This window comes from Centruroides vittatus, unplaced genomic scaffold (genome assembly GCF_030686945.1).
Source record: "Centruroides vittatus isolate TY-2023 unplaced genomic scaffold, ASM3068694v2 scaffold_435, whole genome shotgun sequence".
In the NCBI taxonomy this organism is placed as follows: Eukaryota; Metazoa; Arthropoda; class Arachnida; order Scorpiones; family Buthidae; genus Centruroides; species Centruroides vittatus.
This window is the reverse complement of record NW_027122708.1, coordinates 4,651,497-4,673,050: the sequence shown is the minus strand read 5'-3', so window position 1 is coordinate 4,673,050 and position 21,554 is coordinate 4,651,497. Positions and strand designations below refer to the sequence as shown.

Here is a 21,554-nt window from a genome sequence, read left to right as displayed (position 1 = left end):
GAAAACTAGTTTAATTATTCTCTTTTGTTACATATAAAGTAATTAATATTAAATATTTCATGGTCTTATAGTCTCCGGTTTCAGGCCATACGATGGCCAGTCATTGTTGATATATTTTTTTAATCTTCACTCTACCGACTGTTATATAATGACCCTTCTATTTATATCATAATAAAATATTAAATATCAAATTTTCTCATTGTGGCCTGAAAAAAATGGAAAATATCATATTACAGGTGGCAGTTAACGTGTTAAAAGTTCTGTATATTTCTATCTCAATTTCTGTTTTTATTTTTATGTTATACTATTCTTCTTTATGCACTTTAAAAATCCAAATTCCTTCAGTTCCATAATTCTAACAAATATTCTATGAACATTGTAATATAAATGAAGGAGACAAATAAGATATATAATGGAAAAAACTAAGTGCTAACACAGAATTAAAAATAAGGTTAAATATAGAGATTTACTTAACAGCTAAATATCAGTTAAAAATTTAAAAAAAATTTACTGAAAATTATAAAGTGACAAAAAGATACATAATAAAATGAAATACTTTAAATGTGTTAAATTTTAAAGTTATTTTACTACAAATACAAAAGTAACACTTTCTATAACAATGAGCATACTGAAAAATACTTATGAACAAATAGAGATAGATGTAACATCAAAGTTATTACTAAAACTCAGCCTATCATCATTGCTAGCATTTATAAGTTTCTACCTAACAATACAAAATCTTTATAATACAAAATGAAAATAATGTTGAATTTTTATACGTCATTTAATAAACCCGACATTGAAGCTCAGATATCTTTTTGGTATCCAGTAAAGTCTCATCAGATAAAAAGTTGCATGCATTTAATTCAGATAATTCACACTGATGTTAATTGAACACATTGAAAGCATCATTGTAACAACAACTTAAACAGAAAACTGCTTATGATTACATAATATTCATTTTTAAATTTAATTTAAAATAAAAATAATCAATTACAGCTGTAATTCTGTCAGATGTAAAATGCATAAGAGGAATATTATTTTTCTTTGTGTATTAAATAATTAAACTATAACTTATAACATTATTATTATTAATATATGTACAGTACATATGTATATATTATATATATATATATAACATAATGCATTTTTATATTTTTTTAAAAATTATTACTAATATAATATACTATATTAACTATTATTACCTTTGATGGAGAATTTTTTTCTTCTGAATCACATGCTTTTATTTTATCTTTGGATTCTTCATTAGAAGGAACAATAGCTACTTTATCAAATTTTTTCTCCTGATTAAGTGTATTGCTTATATTTTTGTTGTTGCTAGTTTGCACTTGTTTAGATGATTCTGATAATGTTGACTGAGGTGTGTAAAGTACCCGAGATGCATGCTGAATTGATAAGTTATGCTGGGTCTGAACCGAAGCTATTGCAATATTAGTGTGTTTTCCATGATTGGTGAATGATGGCGAAAACTGATATGAGTTTTCTTCTTCACTGGTAGCATCAAAATTGAATTCTATATCTTTTGTTGTATCAAGTAAGTCTTTACCAAAAAATGCTTCCTATTTATTAAAAAAGAGAAAATGCAAATGAATAAATATTCTTTATTAATAATATAAATAAATACTGATTACAAAATTATCTTTTAAAAACATAATAAAATTTCAAGACAGACGAGATTAAAAAAAATAATAATTCAATTTTCTGGTTTTAACTAGTTAAAAATAATGAAGTTTATAAAAACTTTCATAAAAGATATGCTGAATTTTTAAGTAATGAAAAAATGCTTAAATATATGCAATACTTATAAGTTAAAGAATCAAAAAACAATATTTACCGTATTTACTTGCATATGTAACATGTTACAGATAAAATAATTTAAAATTTTTAAAAATATAAACAGAAAAAGTATGCAAATTTACGAGGGTTGTTGAATAAGTCCTTAGAAAATCCAATAGATGGCACTTGTAGCATCGAAAATGGCTTGTTTTTAGTAAGCATCATGACTCACTAGACAGCTGTGAAAGTCTCAGTCATATCCATCACATGGTTTCATTTTTATTGTTGATTGAAGCACAAAACTTTTGTTTATTTAGAAAAATGGAAAAAAGTGAGTTTCAAGTGATGATTAAACACTTATATTTAAAAGGCTTAACACCAAAAGAACTCAAAGCTGAGTTGGATGAAGTTCATGGCACATCTGCTTCTCTGTTTGCAACTGTTTACAATGGTAAATGAGTTTAAACGTGGCCGTACATCCAAAAAAAATGAACGTCTTCGGGATGTCCACTGGAAGTGTCTACTCCCAAAATGATTGACAAAATCCACAATATGGTTTTGAATGATCGACGAATCAAAGTGTGCAAAATAGTTGAGGTCACAAGCATATCGCAAAGTACAGTGTTTTCAATTTTGCACAAAAACTAGATGTGAAAAAATTTCGGCAAGATGAATGCCGCATTTGTTCTCAGTGGAGAATAAACATAATCATGTGGTCGACTCTGAGGCTATTTTGGAACTTTTTCGTCACAATCCTGACAAGTTTCTGCATCAATACATAACTGTGGATTAAATATGGATACACTACTGCACTCCAGAGGAGGAACAGTCAAAGCAGCAAAGGAACAGTCAAAACAGTGGGTTTTTGAAGGCAAAAGGGCTCCAAAAAAGGTGAAGACAGCAAAATCAGCTGGGAAGGTGATATCAGGCCATGGTTTTTTGGGATACATGTGGAGTCATCCACACCGATTACTTGGAAAAAAAAAAAAACAATAACTGCAGAGTATTATGCATCATTATTGCACTAGTTGAGCAAAAAAATCAAGGAAAAACATCCTCATTTGAAAAAAGAAAAAGATCCTCTTCCACCAAGACAATGCACGGGTGCACACCTGTGCAGTTTCGATGGCCAAAATCATGGAATTAAAGTTCGAATTTTTACAACATCCATCGTATTCACTGGATTTGGCCCCCAGTGACTTTTTTTTATTTCCAAACTTAAAAAAAAGGCTCAGCGGACAACAGTTCACGTCGAACGAGGAGGTCATCGCCCAAACAGATGCCTATTTTGAAAACCTTCTGAAATCTTACTTTTTAGATGGCTTAAAAAAGTTGGAGAAATGCTTGGAAAAATGTATAGGGCTTAAAGAAAATTATGTTGAAAAAAAAATCTACCTAAAATAATTTGTTTTTCTATCTTTTTCTAAGGACTTGTTGAACAACTCTTGTAAATAATAAAATACAGTAAGGAATACAGTAATACATTTGCTTTAAAAATCACTGTTTTCTTTTTTAATAAACTCAAAAATTATTATTATTTATTATTCCTTTAAATGTTGTAATGTTTTCAAAACTAATATATACAATAAATTCATTTAAAACTTTCTCATGGAATATTTCCATTTGCAGAAAAAAACGCTTCTAATTATTTTTATGAGCAAACACAACAGTTTGTGCTTTTTGAAAGTTTTTAAATTCTTTTATAACTATAATATATTGAGAAGAAAAAAATTATGTAGATTAACGTAAACGATATTTAATTTTTTTCCATTCTAATAATAGTTTCCTTAAAGGAAACTATTATTAGAATGGAAAAAAATTCACAAATTTCCAGAATTTAATTATTACAGTTTATACAATACAATCAGGTACAAAGAATAACATATAATTTAAATAACTTTGTGAATTTCATATTCAAATTAAATGGGATCTTGGGTCATCTGGATATGCAGAATATCTGTATAATTGAATTGTTTCTTCAAATAAAATCAATCTTTTCAATTCAAATATCCTGTTATATATCTGTGTATATAATTATGTGCAAATAAAATATTAAGTATGGATATGTACTTCATAAATTTCTGCATTTAGAAAAAATTTCTTTTTATTCATACAGTACATATACATATATGCCTATTTATTTTTAACCAAGTTTGAGGGCAATCCAAGTAACCAATGTCCAGATAACTGGAGTTTTACTGTATATCAATCACTATTCTATTTATAACTGACCATAACTAACTATATTAATGATAAATAGAAAATGATTCTAAAAACTCTGCAAAATTATATATATACAGTAGAGCATCGATTATCCAAATATTGATCAACTGAAACATCCATTAACCGAAAGCATTCCAGTCGGCAAATTTAAATTTCCACTAGTGCTGTGGCACTGCAATATTTGGCTACGTCTTGGGCTACTCCAAAATTATCTTTGTTGGTGTACATGTTTTATCTGGCAGCACTGTATGACCATTATCCAATGACCATGAGAGGGTACTTAAGGATGAGCCAGGATTTGAACAAATTTCAACATGGGATAGTTTAATATATTTTTTCGTACATGATTGGTTATCCGAAAAATCGATTATCTGAACAACCCGTCCCTGAATTGTTTCGAATAGTCAATGCTCTACTGTGTATATGTATATATATATATATATATATATACATACTCACACATTCACACACACACAACAATAATCTCTTTTAAATTCTGTATACATTCAAAATATTTTATACATAAATACCTACTTTCATACATGTTACATACCTGAAGATATGATGGATAGCTATCTTCTAAAGGATTTTTTCTTCTTACTCTGCGTCTTCTTTTTGGTTTTTCTTGGAATTGAAAATCACAAATTGCATCATTCATATTACTAAAAATATTATCTATATTAAGTTGATTTTCCAAAATTTGTTCAGCAGGAGGAAAACCTGTAACTATAAAGATTTTTTTAAATGTAAAAAATAATAAAATTATGAAATAATATTTTAAAACTTCAATTATATATTTCATTATTATACATCAACATATATACACAAGTTATATTTTTCAAAATAGAAATGACCAATGTGACGAAAAGCATGAGAGAAATGTTTACTTCATCTCACACAATTTACACAACACTTACATAAACAGACAATACACTAGTTTCAAAGTACATGTACATATGCAAAGTCATTGCTACAGTCCTGACCTCAAACCATAGTAAGTTTACAACAGATTAATTTTTTTCTTCTCTGACCAATAACATGGTTTCAGGAGCAATTGGTCCACCAAAAGTGTGGCAAAAAAAGGACAGCAACTGAACCCCAACTGTTAAACAGTTGGGGTTTAGTTGCTCTCTTTTTTGTGGGGTACAGTGGCGGATTTCTGCACAGACACACAAGGTGTGCGCCTGGGCCTCATAAATCATGGGGCCCACAAAACTCAGCTCTCAAAATTAAAAAAATATATATTTTATTTAATTATTATTTTTGTTATGAACAACTGACAAATGAACAACACCAGCTATGACATGTTTTGCTGGTGGTAATTGGTAGTAAATTTTAAAATAAATTATTTTTTATATCCATGGATTACTAGATTTTTTTGACTAGATTTGTTTTTAACACTTTTACCTATTGAAACTTAATAATTCTTGTACCAATAAGTTTCAATTTTCATAATTAATACAATCTGAACATCAATAACCTTTTAAATACAGTAAGGCAGTTGTAATTTTATATTGACAGGGCTTAAAGCAGTCTTGGCAATAAAAAAAAGTGAGAAAAGAAAGTTCACACTGAAAAAAAGCTAAAAAAGCTAATAGTGTTAAAATGAACGAAAACAGGCATTATTAAAAAAACACACAAACGCACACATATTTTGTATCAATAACATTGTGTATGATATTAGATTGATTATTAAGTGGACTGATAAGATTAAATATGAAAATAGTTAGGCTGAGTTTATACTCCAGAAAAGTGACCAGTAAGACTGCATTAAGCCAAAACAGGCCCGCATTAAGTTTTCATGTGCCCCATACAGAATTCCCACCATTACACAGCAAAGCAAATGGAATAGTAACATAACTACCAGAATGTGTTTCCATATAACATGCCAAATTTCAAATGCCATTTATTTCAAGGTACATTTTTTGATTTCTTTGTAAAAAAAATGTAATTAAAGAAGAAGAAAAAACAACTTCTGGCAGAATCAGTGGGTTGCATGTTCATTATATAGCAGGGGTGGGCAAGCAAAAGTTCAGTGGGAGCCGAAATGTAGGTTTTGCAAAATGCATGGGAGCCGCAGTTCTGTACTTTTTTACTCTGTACTGCAGTTCTGTACCTTGATTTTATTATATAATATAAAACAAGTATTGAATTTTTTTAATAAACATATTTTCACAAAATTGTGGAAATAAAACTGTAAAAATAATAATAAAAGGCAGAAATTAACACTTTCAGCAAGAGCCACATAAAACTCAAAAATGCGACTCCGAGACCGCATGCGGCTCTCGGAGTCGCATTTGCCCATGTCTGTTATATAGCAATACCACTAGTAATTGTGACCCAATCATTTATTTGGTAATTTTATCAATATTTTTTAAATGATTAAAAATGAAATTACAGAATTCATTACTGGTAATACTAGTCTCACAAATCTATTCCCCTGAATACAATAAAACAATTTGTTAGTCATTCGACCCACAACTGACAGAGAAGAGAGTTTATGAAAACAATGTAATTAAACATTTAGCAGTTTGTTGTCCTTCACAGTGGGGAATCGGCAGAGTCTATTACTTTTATGGGAGAAAATATACAAAGCTTTCTACTACCCTGAAGTTGAAAAATAATACAATCCATGAAATTTAACAAATCTGACTTTAATAAGTAAATGATGAAATTATTTACAGAGAGTTGATATTTGATAAGTTTAGTTTTTTGCTCTTATAGAACAAATTACAGAAATTATAAATAAAAATCTCATTTTTTAAAAATTAAAATCATAAAATTTCGCTTACAAAAGATTGAGATAGAACGCACGCTTTTTATTTTTATAATCGCTTTGTTTTATTAGACACAGATATTATTCTTATATAGATTTATTAATTATAATAAACATACATTATGTATAAAATTACATTAAAATAACACTGTAATTAACATCTGAAATGAAAAAGTAATTGAATTGAGTCTCGCCTCCATATTAATTAACGCGCATTGGTGTAGCCAGAGTTTGTTATGGGGGGCCTAGAGGCTGTAATTTTCTGGGGACCCGCTCTGTGGCTCCATCTGGAAACCCCTCACGCCACGCAACCTCACCCGGGCTTTGCAGGACACCACCATCGGTACCCTGACGGATTCCTGGTCAGCGGTGCTCCGCAACAAAGGCCAGGACCACCTACGCCCTTTCGCCCCCTGGAGGTACAGTTGCGCGTCATCTCGCCACGTGGAGACGCTTTTGGCCCGGCTCCGGACCGAGACGGCCCCGTTACATGCTTTCCTTTACTCACGGCATCTACACGACTCCCCGGGGTGCCCCCATTGTGGCGCAGTGGAAACTACACTTCATTACTGGCTACATTGCCCCAAATACACTATAGCCCACAAGGACCAAGGCAACATGATGACCCTAAACATGTCTCTTGTGTGCACGCTGACACCTATCTACTAGCCACCGGCCTCCATCACTCCTAGTCAACATGTGGCGGCGCTGGAGCGCTACATTAGCCTCACTAGCCGTTTCGCTTAGCAACTGGCAACGTCGGTCGGAGAAAGAGCCGCAAAGGCTATAATCTCCATATTAAATTGAATAAAAACAAGAAGAAGAATTTTCTGGGGAGGGGCACCAGGTTAACTGGGGGGGGTGTGCCCACCCATGCCCCTTCCTGGTTACGCCCATGTTAACGCACCACAGTAATTAATTGATCCCGTTGCATCAAATTAAATAATTTATAAAAATTAAAATAATAAATACGTTTATAAAATAATTGGCTGTATCTGTTCGCAATGATAATGTAAAACACACTGTACTTATAGTTTAGCATTTCCGATATTTAATTTATTTTTGAATTTTAAAATATAAGAAAAACAATTTTTTAAATAAAGTTTTACACATCGATATCTGCAACTTTAGGTAATACAAGGATATAAGAATCCATCAAAAAAGTTAGTTAATAATAATTAAAATCGAGAAAAAATATAAGTTTCTTTCGAGGTAAGGAAACTTGTAAAAAGTCAGGTATGCGATCAGGTGACGCCCATCTCCCCACTTTGCGTAACCAAACGGTCGAAGTTGAAACAAAACCCCAGCAGAAGTAAAAACGAACATCGGCGCATGTATAGGACAATAAACTTGAACGGGAGCGAAGATGAGACATGACACCATGTAATTTATGCTAATTACTTTCTAATATTAAAAAATTAAAATCTTCATAAATTATAATTAAATTAATTTTTTGACTGAGTTCGACTAGAAGCATATCAAAAAGCTAGATTAAAGTGAAAATAGCGGTTTTTCGACGCTAAATATTTACAAATTAATTTTTTAATTTGGTGCCGAATTGACCACAGCTGTTCGAATGTGCACGTGCGTGACGAGTTTTATAGTTTCTGTCGAAATGGAAAATGAAAGACACCGTTAGAATACAGAAAACCATAATGCATACCAAATATATAAGCACCCACTTAAAACCAAACTTTTGTCTTTGTCTAAAGATTGTCTTTACAGAAGTTATTAATATTTAGGATATTAGTTTAAAATCTTGTATTTCCTGGCATGAGATTCGCTCGATCTTTAATTTTACAAGCTTTGAAACGAGTGTCCTACAATGTATTTAATAATAACAGTAGAAATCAAACTTATTATCACTACGGTAGTCAAAAATGAGTAATGTCATCGTTTAAGCTAAAGAATAGCAGGCGGTTGGAAAGAAGTTTGCTTAGCAACTTACTTCAGAAAGTATTGGGTTCTGTACGATTTTCTGTTGCTAAAACATGAGTTTCTACTGTTAGTATTAGGCCGTGACTCCACTAGCCGTAAAAGGGCCGTAAAACCCCTCACCGTAAAAGCTTTTAATCACGTGACCATGATATTTTACGCCTGAGCAGGTCGTAAAACCAACGTAAAAGCGAGTTGAGCAGTGTTCAACTCGCTTTTACGTTGGTTTTACGACCTGCTCAGGCGTAAAATATCATGGTCACGTGATTAAAAGCTTTTACGGTGAGGGGTTTTACGGCCCTTTTACGGCTAGTGGAGTCGAGGCCTTAAATAAAATCTATTTCTTTCTTTTGTCCACTGCACTTAAATAAATACAAATGCTAAAAATAATGCTGTATAAAAATCACTCTTAACGCTGAACTAGAAGTGTACTTATGTCTTAATGCAGCGTGATTATATCGAAGTGCCGCGGAGATCGGTATTTCACAAGGATACAAGCAAGGAGAACCCACGTGCAAATTCCTACAGCATGTGCAAAGTATCAAGCTTTGGGAAGCTCCTCGTTTTGTTAGTTTATATAAATGTAGTACACTACATGTGTATACGACAGTGCCTTATCATGTCGCGCACAGTCCATAAGGCATATGGGGACGTGCTGGTCGCTATTTCGCTCCTGAGCACATTTATGAAAAAAAAACTTCACATGGGAAGTGAAAAAAGCTAAAAAAGTAAGTTTTTCTCAGAAAAAGCTAAAAAAGAGAGGAGCTATGAAAAAAAGCTAAAAAAGCTAAAAAAGAGAGTCACTTTAAGCCCTGTATTGGTTAATTTTCAATGTTATTTCCTTATGTCTCACTTTTTTGGACCACCGGTATAGTGCCTACCAGAATAAAAAACGTGTGTAGAATGTACACTGTAGGGTGTAGAGGTGGTGAAAATATTTAAAGAGGGGCCTCAAAATTGAATTGCACTTCGGCCCTCTCAAGTGCTAAATCTGCCATTGGTGGGGTATCAGTAACAGTTTACAGCAAAACAAGTTGACAAATTAGTACTTATTGATAAAAGAATTAAGAGAGAAGACTACTTAAACATTCTCAAGGAACATTTGAAGGAGTCAGTTTGCAAAATGGGGTTGGATAATAACTGTTTTCTAACAAGACAATGACTCCTAACATACAGTAAAGATTGTTAAAGATTACTTTTGGTGTAATGGCATTACTAAGTTAAATTGGTCTCCCCCAATCATCAGAGGTCAATCTAATTGAAAATATATGGAGTGATATGAAAAACCAAATGGCAAAGGGAATGCAAAACAAACCAGAAATAAAGCAGCTCATACAAAATGTCTGGAAATAACCAATCCAATCTTTGTGAAAAACTGATGGCATCAATGCCAAAACAAAGTGTGGCAATAATTGAAAGCAAAAGAAACCCTACAAAATATTAAATTTAATAACCATGAAAAATGTTCACCATGTAAACAAAATTGTATGATTAATTTTTTTACAATACATTTGTCATTATTTTACTTTTTTCCCTTACATTTACGCATAACTGTAGTTATAATTCTTTGAAACAGAAATATAGAATATTTTTTCTCTATTTTGTATTTTGGCTATGTTTTCTTTTTTAATTGTGCAACATGATCAAACTTTAGCAAAAAATGACTTAGGAAAATGAAACTCCCCTGCCATATGAAAAATTTTCTTTGCTTAAGAAAAAACAAAACAAATCAAAAGTTCATATAAATACAGTGGGTGATCGGTTAACGAACATAATCCGTTCCAAGATTGTGTTCGCTATCCGAATTGTTCATTAACCGATTATCAAATTTATCATAGATATTTATGGGAATTTGATTAATCCGTTCTGAAGACCCCCAAAAATAAAAAATTATATACTTTCTTACTATGTTTATTTGAATGCGATAATAAAAATACATGTATACACAGTCTTTCATTTTTTATCGATCATGTTTTTTCTGTTTGTGGGGCATTAAAGAATCTGTCCAATGTCTGCATTAATCCTCTTTTTCAGAAGAAAACATATCTTGCCGAATTTCTTGGTGTTCTTTATTCAAGAGTTCTTGGCATTCTGTCATCAGATCAGTTTCAGGTTCCGTTATGAGCTCTTCAATGTTATTTATTTCTCAGATGTGATTTTTGTTACTCCTTAAGCTGCTTGAGTCTTCTTGATAATACAGTATCTTTCTTAGATAAGATTGAACTGCAACCTACCGTAAACATGTTCAAGCCATACTGCCCAGATACATCAGACATCTTCTGTCCACTCTGTACCTTTGCTATTATACTCTTGCCTTTCGAAAATAAAAACCCATGCAAAACTTAATGAGTGCCCGCCCGACAGTCTTGCGAATACTACAAAAGAATTGTTTCTGTCAGAAAAATAAAAGGCTGGAATTACATGGGAGAGTTTTAAAGTTCGGAGGAATACTATCCGATAAGTATATATCAGATTGAGCTTCAGCGTCTCCCACGCTCCAAAAAGTTTTGAATTGTTGCCTGAAGACAAGGGAAGACCAATTGGAATTCATTATTTTACATTGCTGCTTCTTGTGTTTGTTCTGTGAGGTTTCTGTGTTTGAACATAAAAATCTTTTGCAAAAGTGTTTGTTATCCGATTTGTTCATAGTCCAAACCGTTTGTTATCCGATCACCCACTGTATTAAATAAAATTCAACAAATATATTCTTGCTAACACAGTGGTATCTCATACTTCAAACAACTCTAAATTCAACTTATTCAGAGTTTAAATGTCAAATCTGACAAAAATTCACTTCAAAGTTTAAACTGTGTGCTCAGTGAAAACTGCACTTGAAGTGTAAAATAAGCTTCTGAACATAGAATACAATCTCCAAATTAGCAATAATGTGTAAAAAATTTTCAACATAAAATAATTTATTTAGAGAAAAAATTTCATTAGCCTTTTTGTAAAAACAATATAATGTAAATTAAAAAGTCAAAAATAATATATATGAGTAAATCAAACATTTGAATAAAGCAATCTGTCACTACAAATAAAAAAAGGAAAATATTCATTGTATAAAAATTCAATTATTACCTGCTGAACCTAATTCACTACATTGTTCTTTTGTAGATAAACTTCTTCCTCTAGGCCTAGCAACAAAGCCACCAATTCCTAAAATATAATGATAATACATTTAATATATTAATTTTTTTAGCCAAAAAAAATTATAATTCAATAACTTAAACAAAATTAATTTATATTCTTATATTAAGACTAATTCAAGAAAATATTGATCATTTTAATAATTTTATAATTTATGCTACAATTAAGATTCCCAGAGCCTCATGATGTTTCCATTACAAAAAGTTAACAATACAAATAAACAATATTACAATATTAAACCCATATTAGAATTTATAACAAAATTTTTACTATTAAATACATCACATCATAGAAAACAAAAAACATTGATTTAATTGCTTTCTTCTTAGAAATTCAAAAATTTTCATCCTGTTCTTCAGAAAAAATGTATAATAGAAAATTTTCATTTAATATTAAAGTTTAAGCTATCAATTTATTTTTATTTCAGAAATTTTCCATAAAAATTAAAAGACAGCTTACATAAAACAAAATTCTCTTATACAACATCTATAAAATCTGGACTACAATTTCTATTCATCAGTTTGAAAATGTTAGAATGATAGTTTTAAAAAAATAGGTTTTACCAAGGAAAGACTGATTTTTGGTAAACTGAAGACTTCAAAAAAGCTTAGATCAGTGGTTCTCAACCAGGGTCCATAGGAAAAAAAAACACTGAATCGGGGTTTTGCGGTGATATTTTAATGGTCTATAAGATAATTCTACTTCAGAACAATTGTTTTACTGAGAATTAAATATCTACAGTATATATATTGTCTATTTCTTTATTACTCATTTCTTGCATAAGGGTTAAAATATAAATTATTTAAAATATTGAATACGTATACGACATATATATCTCATTGGCAAAGGTCAAAGAGAGATTATAAAGCCGGGGTTTGTTAGGAGAATCTTATACCATCAGCGTCATGTCACTTGACAGTGACATTTCTAAATGTTTTCCTTTCTTCTTTTATTAGTGAAAAATATAAGGTTTTTTTCTGTGCAATTTCTATGGGGGTCCACATAAAAAAATTAAGAGGAAAAGGGGTCCATGGATAAAAAATGTTGAGAACCACTGGCTTAGATTATAGTAAAAGAAAAAAAACTTAGCATTCATTTCAAGTTCTTTGAACATAATTATTAATCATCTTTTAAAAAAACATTAGAATTATCATAAAATTTAGGAATGGTTTAATCAGCTAATAGCACTCCTTCCTTCCTTTCCTCCCCTTTTTTTTTGAGAGAAAAAATATTTTGTACATTACATTAAAAATTTAAGTGATATATTACAACCTTTATCTCCTATTAAGAAGCTGTTCTTACTTTTCAATTTTTAAAATTATAATTGTTAAATTTTCAATATTTCAATATTATTTTCATAGTTTCATTATGTTTAAAAATTTTTAAAATTAATATTAATTTTCTAAATGTTTAAAACGTTTCATTTTTTTTCTTTTGTTTGTTAAGAAATAGAACTTATAACTAAACAAATTAAATGATTCAGTGAACTACATTTGTACAACTATAATATGTTTAACAGTTTTCCCAATGTCCCAAAAATGAAACACTATTTTTTAATGCCAAAATAGTAAAAGTATGGCATTAAAAAGTTGGCTGAAGAAATACTCTGTCCAAAATGCATGCCAACAAAGATAACCTTAATAAAAGAGATGTACTGAATTCATAGCTCATCTATATTCCTAAAATGGTATAATAAGTCTAGCCTTAAAAAATCTCTCATTATGTTTACATTTGTAGAAGTTAAAATGTTCTTAAGTTAGGGTAAAGCTATTAGCTTTGACCACTTTTAACAATTTTAATTATTTAATTTAATTTAATCCCATTAACTCAAATACTTCCATTATGAATTATGTTAAACAAAATTTTCTTTTTAATCAGTTTATATTGTATAATATGTGACATTTGAAACAGCCTAACAGTCATTTTTAATTTAAATATTGAAGAAAATGTTCATTTTTAATTAGATATGGTTATATAAGCACAAGTAATGACTGTACTGATAAACATTTTTGGCCACAGATATTTAAACCACTTTGAACATTTTATTCATTGTCTATAATAAACATTTCAACATACACTCAGACTCAATGAATATTATACAACATATACATGTTATTGCTAATAATCATTTTTACTACTTTAACAGTATCAGGTTGAAACATCAGTTTTTAACCTGATCAACAGGCCATCATCAGATTATAACTTCGCTGGAATGTTTACAATCATTCTATAATCAAACCAATATGCAATAACAAATTCAAATTTAAAACAGTTCAAACATTTGGTTAAAAATCAAAATATTAAATATAAATAATATAACTAATCTATTTAATACATGACCTGAACGAATCAAAATAAATACAGTAGAACAAAATAAAATAAAATACAAATATAATAACATAAGATATCAAACTACATCGATCGCACGCTATGCATCAGATTTTACTAGCCATTATTGATCATATATTTCCATGCCAATGGTATAATAAAACAATAAGTTAAAAAAAATAAAGACTAGCATTTATTATTTATAATTCTTAAAAATAACATAAGCAGATTAAAAATTAAATGACCACAATTTGTAAAGTGATGAAAATTAATAGTTTCATCCTAAATTTTATTGTGTGTTTATAAAATAGCATCCTTTTCTAGTAATTTTTAAAGTGGTTTCTGAAGGTAAATGTTAAATTCAGATAACATTTTAGCTTAAAAGTTCCTATGAATGCAAAGATGTGACAAGAACAGAATTGTTTCATTCATTTCTTTTAATATATTTTTTGTTGTATTGAAAATGATAACTTTTATTACTTAAAATTACCAATTTAATTCTTAGCAATTAATTAAAAGCAATTAGCTTTTCTTCATAAACTTAATGAACTCTAATATCTAATTTGATTAAAATACAAATAATAAATGTAATAATTTAATTTAATAACGAAATAATTTCGATTGACAATAAAATGAATATTTACCCAATTTATGTAATTTTCTTTGCCGTTTCTTCTTTTCACAGTTATCCTGAATATCTGGTTTCAATATTTCTTCATGAATAATATCATCAATTTCCATCTTTGTTTCTGATTCATTACCAGTTTCCAATGCAATATCTATAATTGTGAAAAATAAACCATAATGAAAAAAAAATCAATTTTATATTTAATATTTAAAACATATTTTTAAGTTCGGAAAATATTCATATTTATAAAGATCCAATGTAACATATCATATCTAGTGTGAAAAATATGCAATAAATCAAATTTTTTTAATTTGATAATTTTTTAAATTATATCACAAGGCACAACAAGAATAACCAATGAATTCTGTCCAATTCAACCAATTAAGTTGATTTTATACAGAAGTCTCATAAATTTTAAATTACTGTTTTCAATATACTTTCTTCAAATGAAATGTTTTTATTTATAGTAATAGATAGATAGTAAGAAATTTCTAACAGGTTTTAAGAAATTACTATCTATCTCTCAATCATATTACTATAAATAAAAACATTTCATTTGAAGAAAATATATTAAAAACAGTAATTTAAAATTTATCAGACTTCCATTTAAAACCAACTTTATTGGTTTGAATCTAACTTTACATTTGATATTTTTATATCATTAGCTAATTAGTAACTCATTTATTAAATATTACAAATCTCCATAAATTATGTCAATTCATACTGAAAAGTTCAAAAAATTCTTAACCTTAGTTCACATTGAACACAATTCACTGGTAAAAGAAAAAACAGAGTGAATAACATATCAGACATGACATCGTATCCAGTGAATGTTACCATTTTGCAAATCACTTCAAAGTTCGAAACTGTCAAGATTTTTTGCTAGTGAAGAAATTTCACCACCAATCACATTCCCGCAAGTTGTCACATAGTTCTTGATTTTTCAAGATGGCTACAGAAATTTTCTCATGCAACAGAGTAGATGTTGTAAGTCACAGTTTTTTTAACAATCCACTCAGCATTGTTTCCTTTTTGATGTGTCTTTTTTTCATCAATAAATAAACAAACGTGGTTAACAACAGAATATTGGAAACAGCCATTTTGTTTTTTGAGATGACATTTTTCTCTTGCTTGCAAACAATTGGCTGCTTAAAATTCACGATCACTTTTCACTTTTGGTTGTGTGGATCAATTTAGATAAGCAAATAAAAGCACTTTTTGCTTTTCTCATTTGCTTTTGTGATTTGCTCAGTGTGAACTAACCTTTAGAATCAAAAATTTATGTTAAGATATTTTTGGTACATTTTATAAATCAATATTTCAAATCAATCTCACTATTCACATTAGCAAACTAACTTTGTATTATATCAATTTCTTTATGTATTCAATTATTTGTAGTCAATTTTCAACTGTTTGGTTGTCAATAATTTAAATTATCATCAGTAATCACCAGTAAAAGTTGTTGTAAACACTCTTTTCATGTTAAGATAATTTAATGCCAAAAAATAAAAATAAAATTGTAAAACAAATGTTCTTACTTGATAGTAATTTGAAAAAACAACTTTACAATTTTCACGGGTAAGTATTAATGTTATGTCTCTAATTTGTTAACGTGTCATCTTAACATCAAATTATCAAGTATTAACTTTCTTTCCATAACATGGATGTAAATATATAATTAATAACTTTTAATTTTTGATTTAAAGTATAGAGTTTGGCAATAATGTTTTTAATCTTCTTTAATAACATTGATTTCCATCAGTATTGCTAAGATTTTTTTAAACTTTTTTCATTTGCTATTATAATGTTTGTGACTACAGTAGCTGGATTTTCACATCTGTGCCATTCAATATACATTATTATTCATAATCCAGACAATATACTAAAGATCACTGAATTATAAATAATATCGTGCAACTGTTCTTAACTATTTTAACTATTCTTAAAATATATCTTGGTTAGCTGACTTTTGGATCACTCTAAATATTAAAATTAAATATAGTTGCTATATCTAAATTTATGATAAAAATATGAAGTGACATAATAATGTGTCATATAGCTGTAAGAACAGAAATAGAATTGTGTCATCCAGTTAAACTGCTTAAGGCAAAATCATCCTTTCATATTTTAAAGAAATGAATACAATTATAAACCTGAATGCCAAGATTATACTAATTGACAAGGTTTATCATTAATCTAGATATAAAATAAAAAGTTTATTATCTAATATAAAACTTAAAGGAACATTTAATCCAGTGAGCATACTAAAATTAAAAATTCACAAAAATTTTTGTCGTTTGTAGCCATCTTCAAGTCCAAATATAAAGAAATTGAAAAGAAACTAAAATATATTTCTAAAAGCATTAGATGCAACAAATTTTGAAAGTACTTCAGCGGTCAAACAATTATCTAAATTTAGTGGCCATTGACACACAATTTTTGAAATATATTCAATTGCATATTATTTGTTATTTTTAAATGTACTTAAAAAATCATTTTTTATAATTAATATATATTTAAATTAAATATTCCTTACTTTCTTCAATTTCATCAGTTTTAATATCAATATTATGTTTTGATGCAAGAGAAAGTAGAGGTGGATGTCTCTGCCTTCTCATTCTCTGCTTTTTAGGTTGTTCTAAAATTAATGACTTTATCTGATGCATTCCACTTTCTGATAAGAATACCCCATCAATATAAAACTGTGCTTGAGACTTTACTTTAATCTGAAAATCTAATGCAAATAATATTTTGTTAGTAATAATTTTTATTACTTAATTATTATAATTATAAAATTCAAAAATTACAATTTAGATAATCAATTAGAAAATATATGCTTCTCTCTATTTATACTTTTATAGCATTAAATACAATCATTATTACAGAAAAAATGAAATTTAACTTTTAAGAAAATCTTTATAAGCTACTAATGTATAATGAAAAATTTCAACTTATTCTATTCAATTATTTTTGTTTTTATATTTACCTTGAAATTTTAAAATTCAAATTAAAAGCATTAATTCTAAAGTATATTTACATATGTATATTTTATGTATTACAAAAGTGATATTTCAATTTCTACAACTTTGAAATTACCTAATTTAGAGATAATTTCAAATGATTTACCTTGATCTTTAGCTTTATGCAATGGAGAAATTGGCTGACTTTCTGAAGGTAAAGATGGAGATGGAGAGGATGGTGCTAAAATAAATTGTACAGGTTTATCATTAATCTAGATATAAAATAAAAAGTTTATTATCTAATATAAAACTTAAAGGAATATTTAATTAAAATGAACTGATTTATGTCATCATTTAGTATCAAAATTTTGCAATAATTCATGTTATTTACATCGTTTTATTAAGAATTCACTTAATAAAACAATCTTAATACTATATGAATTTAATAAATTAAAAAAGCTTATTTCAACCATTTGTTTTCTAATCCAAATTCTTTAATAATACTTCAACATTCCAAATTTACTAATTGTATCATCATCAAAAGCTATTTCTTACATCCTCAATGTAGTTTTTTTGATATATTTAGTTGATAATGTACAAACTAATCAAAAATTATGCAAAATAATGACAGTAATGTATACAAAATATAATAAAATTTTTAATTCCACACAGTATTCTTATTTAATTAAAATTCATATACAAAGAAATAATTTTGCTTTCTGGAAAAAAAGTAGTTATAATTCAAACGAGCTAATTTTACTTTCAATTTTTTTGGCTAATAACTCACAAATGTGATAAAAGTAACAAAATAAAACTAACTTATCACAGAATTTCTTATACAATGAAATTTTATTTACATTATTCCTAAAAATTATACCTATTAAATGAAAACCTGCACTGTATTTACAAATTCTTGACTTTCCAGTACATTATTCATAACTTTCAAAATATGTTTACAAAAATTTTTTTAATGTAAATAATTCTTCATTATGGAAGAAATAATGTTTTTACTCTGTCTCTTTTTTATTACATTTTTCTTAATAATTATACATAAAATAAATCAAAAATTAACTTTTGCATCATACTATATATATAAATTAATCTGAGTAATTTTTCAATAAACAGAAACTTTCAAAATATAATATTTGATCTCAAAAATAAATATTCCCCAAATATGACATATTAGATTAGTTTTGCAACTGGGATAATTTTGCATGAAAGATTACTAACAAATTGACTATAACACATAATATTAAATAATAATTACATTTTTATACATATATACTATTTTAAGTAAACTTTTATATTTTTTTTATTAGACTTGCAGGTGTGCAATTAAATACTTGTCATAATTTGGAATGGAAAATACTAGTAGAAAATAAGATAATTTATTGAAAACTTCTATAGCATGTAGAGTGTATTTTATTATGAAAATTATTTCTTAATTGTTTAAATTATTTACTTTAACTATCTAAACCAGATTATCAGTTATTTTAAAGATTAAATTTGTATGAAGAAAAGCCCAAAAACTAAGATTAAAAAATTTAAGAAAATATTAATAAATTTTTGGTTTGTACAATTTGAATATAGACATAAACTCAAAACTACAAACTGTTCATATAAAATACAGATCTATTTCACAATAAAGAATATAGCTATATTTGGTAAATTGATGTAGTTAGTATAATGCTATCATATATAGTCAAAAAATATACAATCCTACTAGCATTTATAGATAACAATAATTGTCTATGTCAAAATTAATTATTCTGTATCAAATAAGAATGCTATAAATGTCACACATTTTGTTAAAAAAAAGCACTAGCATAACATCATATCATGCATGAGGCAAAAATTGTTGAAAGGGTCTGTAAATCTATTCTACTTTTATACTTTTTTACATTATTTTTTTAATACAAATATTACACAAAACAGTTAAAAATTTGTTTTTTGTCAGTAATTTTAAAAACTCTAAAAGCTTTCTTTGGGTCCTAAGCACTATCTAACTTATTTAACAGTAGTTACATCACCAGTGTTCAGGTGTTATTCTTTCTATTATTATGCAAAATACATTATTGTTTATTAGGATAAAATAGTAATAAAAGTCAATTTGACTTGAAATATAAATAATTAAAAAAACTTTATTCAGCAAAATATCCAGATGGGTAAGTATCCTCTTCTGAAAAACTCGTATTCAGGAAAACATAACTGTTGGGAAAAATCCAAATCAGGAAAAAACAGTTGAGAATTTGTGGAAAATAGTTGTTAAAAAAGTGCTGATCGGAAAAACATGCCAATTTGAATATTTCTTATGTGATTTATTTGAATTATTATTTCTATGTTAAATATTTATCCTACACTATTAATTAGAAACAAATAAAAATAAATAAAATTTATCACTTAACAGAAAATTACTACATAGTAAACTTTGCTTACAGTTACAACTGAATAAAAAAGTAAACTGCTGAGAACTGTTATATTTGGATTTAATAAAAATTTAAGTAGATAAAGCCTTAATATCTTAATATGATTAATGTGCATATTTTTGCAGTTTTCAAGTGTATGGAACTTGAGAACATGTATTCGTTCATTGTATAAAATTTGAAGCAAGCAGGAAAAAGTATTTGATAAGATTTAAATCTGCAAAAATTATAATCAATATATTACATTTTTTAAAACATGATTATTATTGTGTATTTTACTTTGTATTATCTTGTATTAATCTATTATGTTAATTTATTACATTGCACTAACTTCAGCTTTATATAACCCCCTTGTAACCAATTAAGCTTCAGACAATAAAGAATTGACAGAGAATAAAGAATTTTTGCAGTTTTGATCCTTTAGAAAATATTTCAATAATAAAACTAATGATACTATTAATAACTTATTCAATAAATATTCCTAAATCTACAGTTTCATAACAGCAATAAAAAATTATATCTAATATATATTGTTAGTGTCAAATAATCAAACTAGAGAATTTGTGAAGATCATTACTGTGTCATCATGAGATTGATAGATATTAAATCTAAAACAATTTTAGATAACATTATTCCTTAAACAGATAACAAAAATTTCTCACTCATATTAACTTTTATACTGTTGTCTGAGCTAATACACATTCTTGGTTTAGGTTGAGCACACTTATGACTTATGATACAAATGAAAACTTGTTTTAAAAAAGTTGTCTTGTTAACTAATTACTTCAGTTTCTATTTAAAAAAAGGATCATCCACTTAAAATCTTTAATTCTGTTTTAACAGAATCTTTTACAATCAATACAAATTGCATTGTAATGTTATAAAATCAAGATCATATCAACAAAAGATTGATTTTATTTCTGGGATACATTTTGATCTTTAATAAACCCTCTACAACCACTATTACATAAATACTGATATCTTCATTACAAAAACATATTCAACATTCAATTTGAACTTAATAGATAAAAAAATTACAAAATGAAAAATAAACCTATTGAAAGATAATATTATGAACATTTTAAAATTATAAATGTTAATAAAAGATTTAGAATTAATGACAATTTGGAAAGAAAAGCATATGAATCCTGGCTATCAATTCTCACTAAGGGGTGTCTCTGTTAACTAATGGTAAAAACACATTTAATACAGAGTCACCTAAGAAATTGTCTGTGTGAAATGTCAGTACACTACCTAAAAGAATTTGTAACCAGATGGCGATACGGACAATTAGTAGTATATGCCCACATAATCTTTAATAACTTAAGTCAAAATAT

General features: G+C 27.9%; 1 protein-coding gene across 11 annotated transcripts in view; it reads right to left on the bottom strand.

Annotated features, from left to right (window-relative positions):
* Positions 1 to 21,554, bottom strand: part of LOC136989019 (histone-lysine N-methyltransferase 2C-like) — a 293,266-nt gene that overhangs the window by 184,020 nt on the left and 87,692 nt on the right. For 10 of the 11 annotated variants that reach the window (XM_067287031.1, XM_067287037.1, XM_067287034.1 and 7 more), the window contains exons 24-29: positions 17,961 to 18,035; positions 17,371 to 17,568; positions 14,851 to 14,985; positions 11,810 to 11,887; positions 4,574 to 4,746; positions 1,206 to 1,580 (exon numbers count right to left, since the gene is read on the bottom strand). In XM_067287031.1, coding sequence (XP_067143132.1) covers positions 1,206 to 1,580; positions 4,574 to 4,746; positions 11,810 to 11,887; positions 14,851 to 14,985; positions 17,371 to 17,568; positions 17,961 to 18,035 — 1,034 coding nt within the window. The remainder of the gene's footprint in view (positions 1 to 1,205; positions 1,581 to 4,573; positions 4,747 to 11,809; positions 11,888 to 14,850; positions 14,986 to 17,370; positions 17,569 to 17,960; positions 18,036 to 21,554) is intronic. The other variant, XM_067287033.1, reaches the window with a different exon arrangement.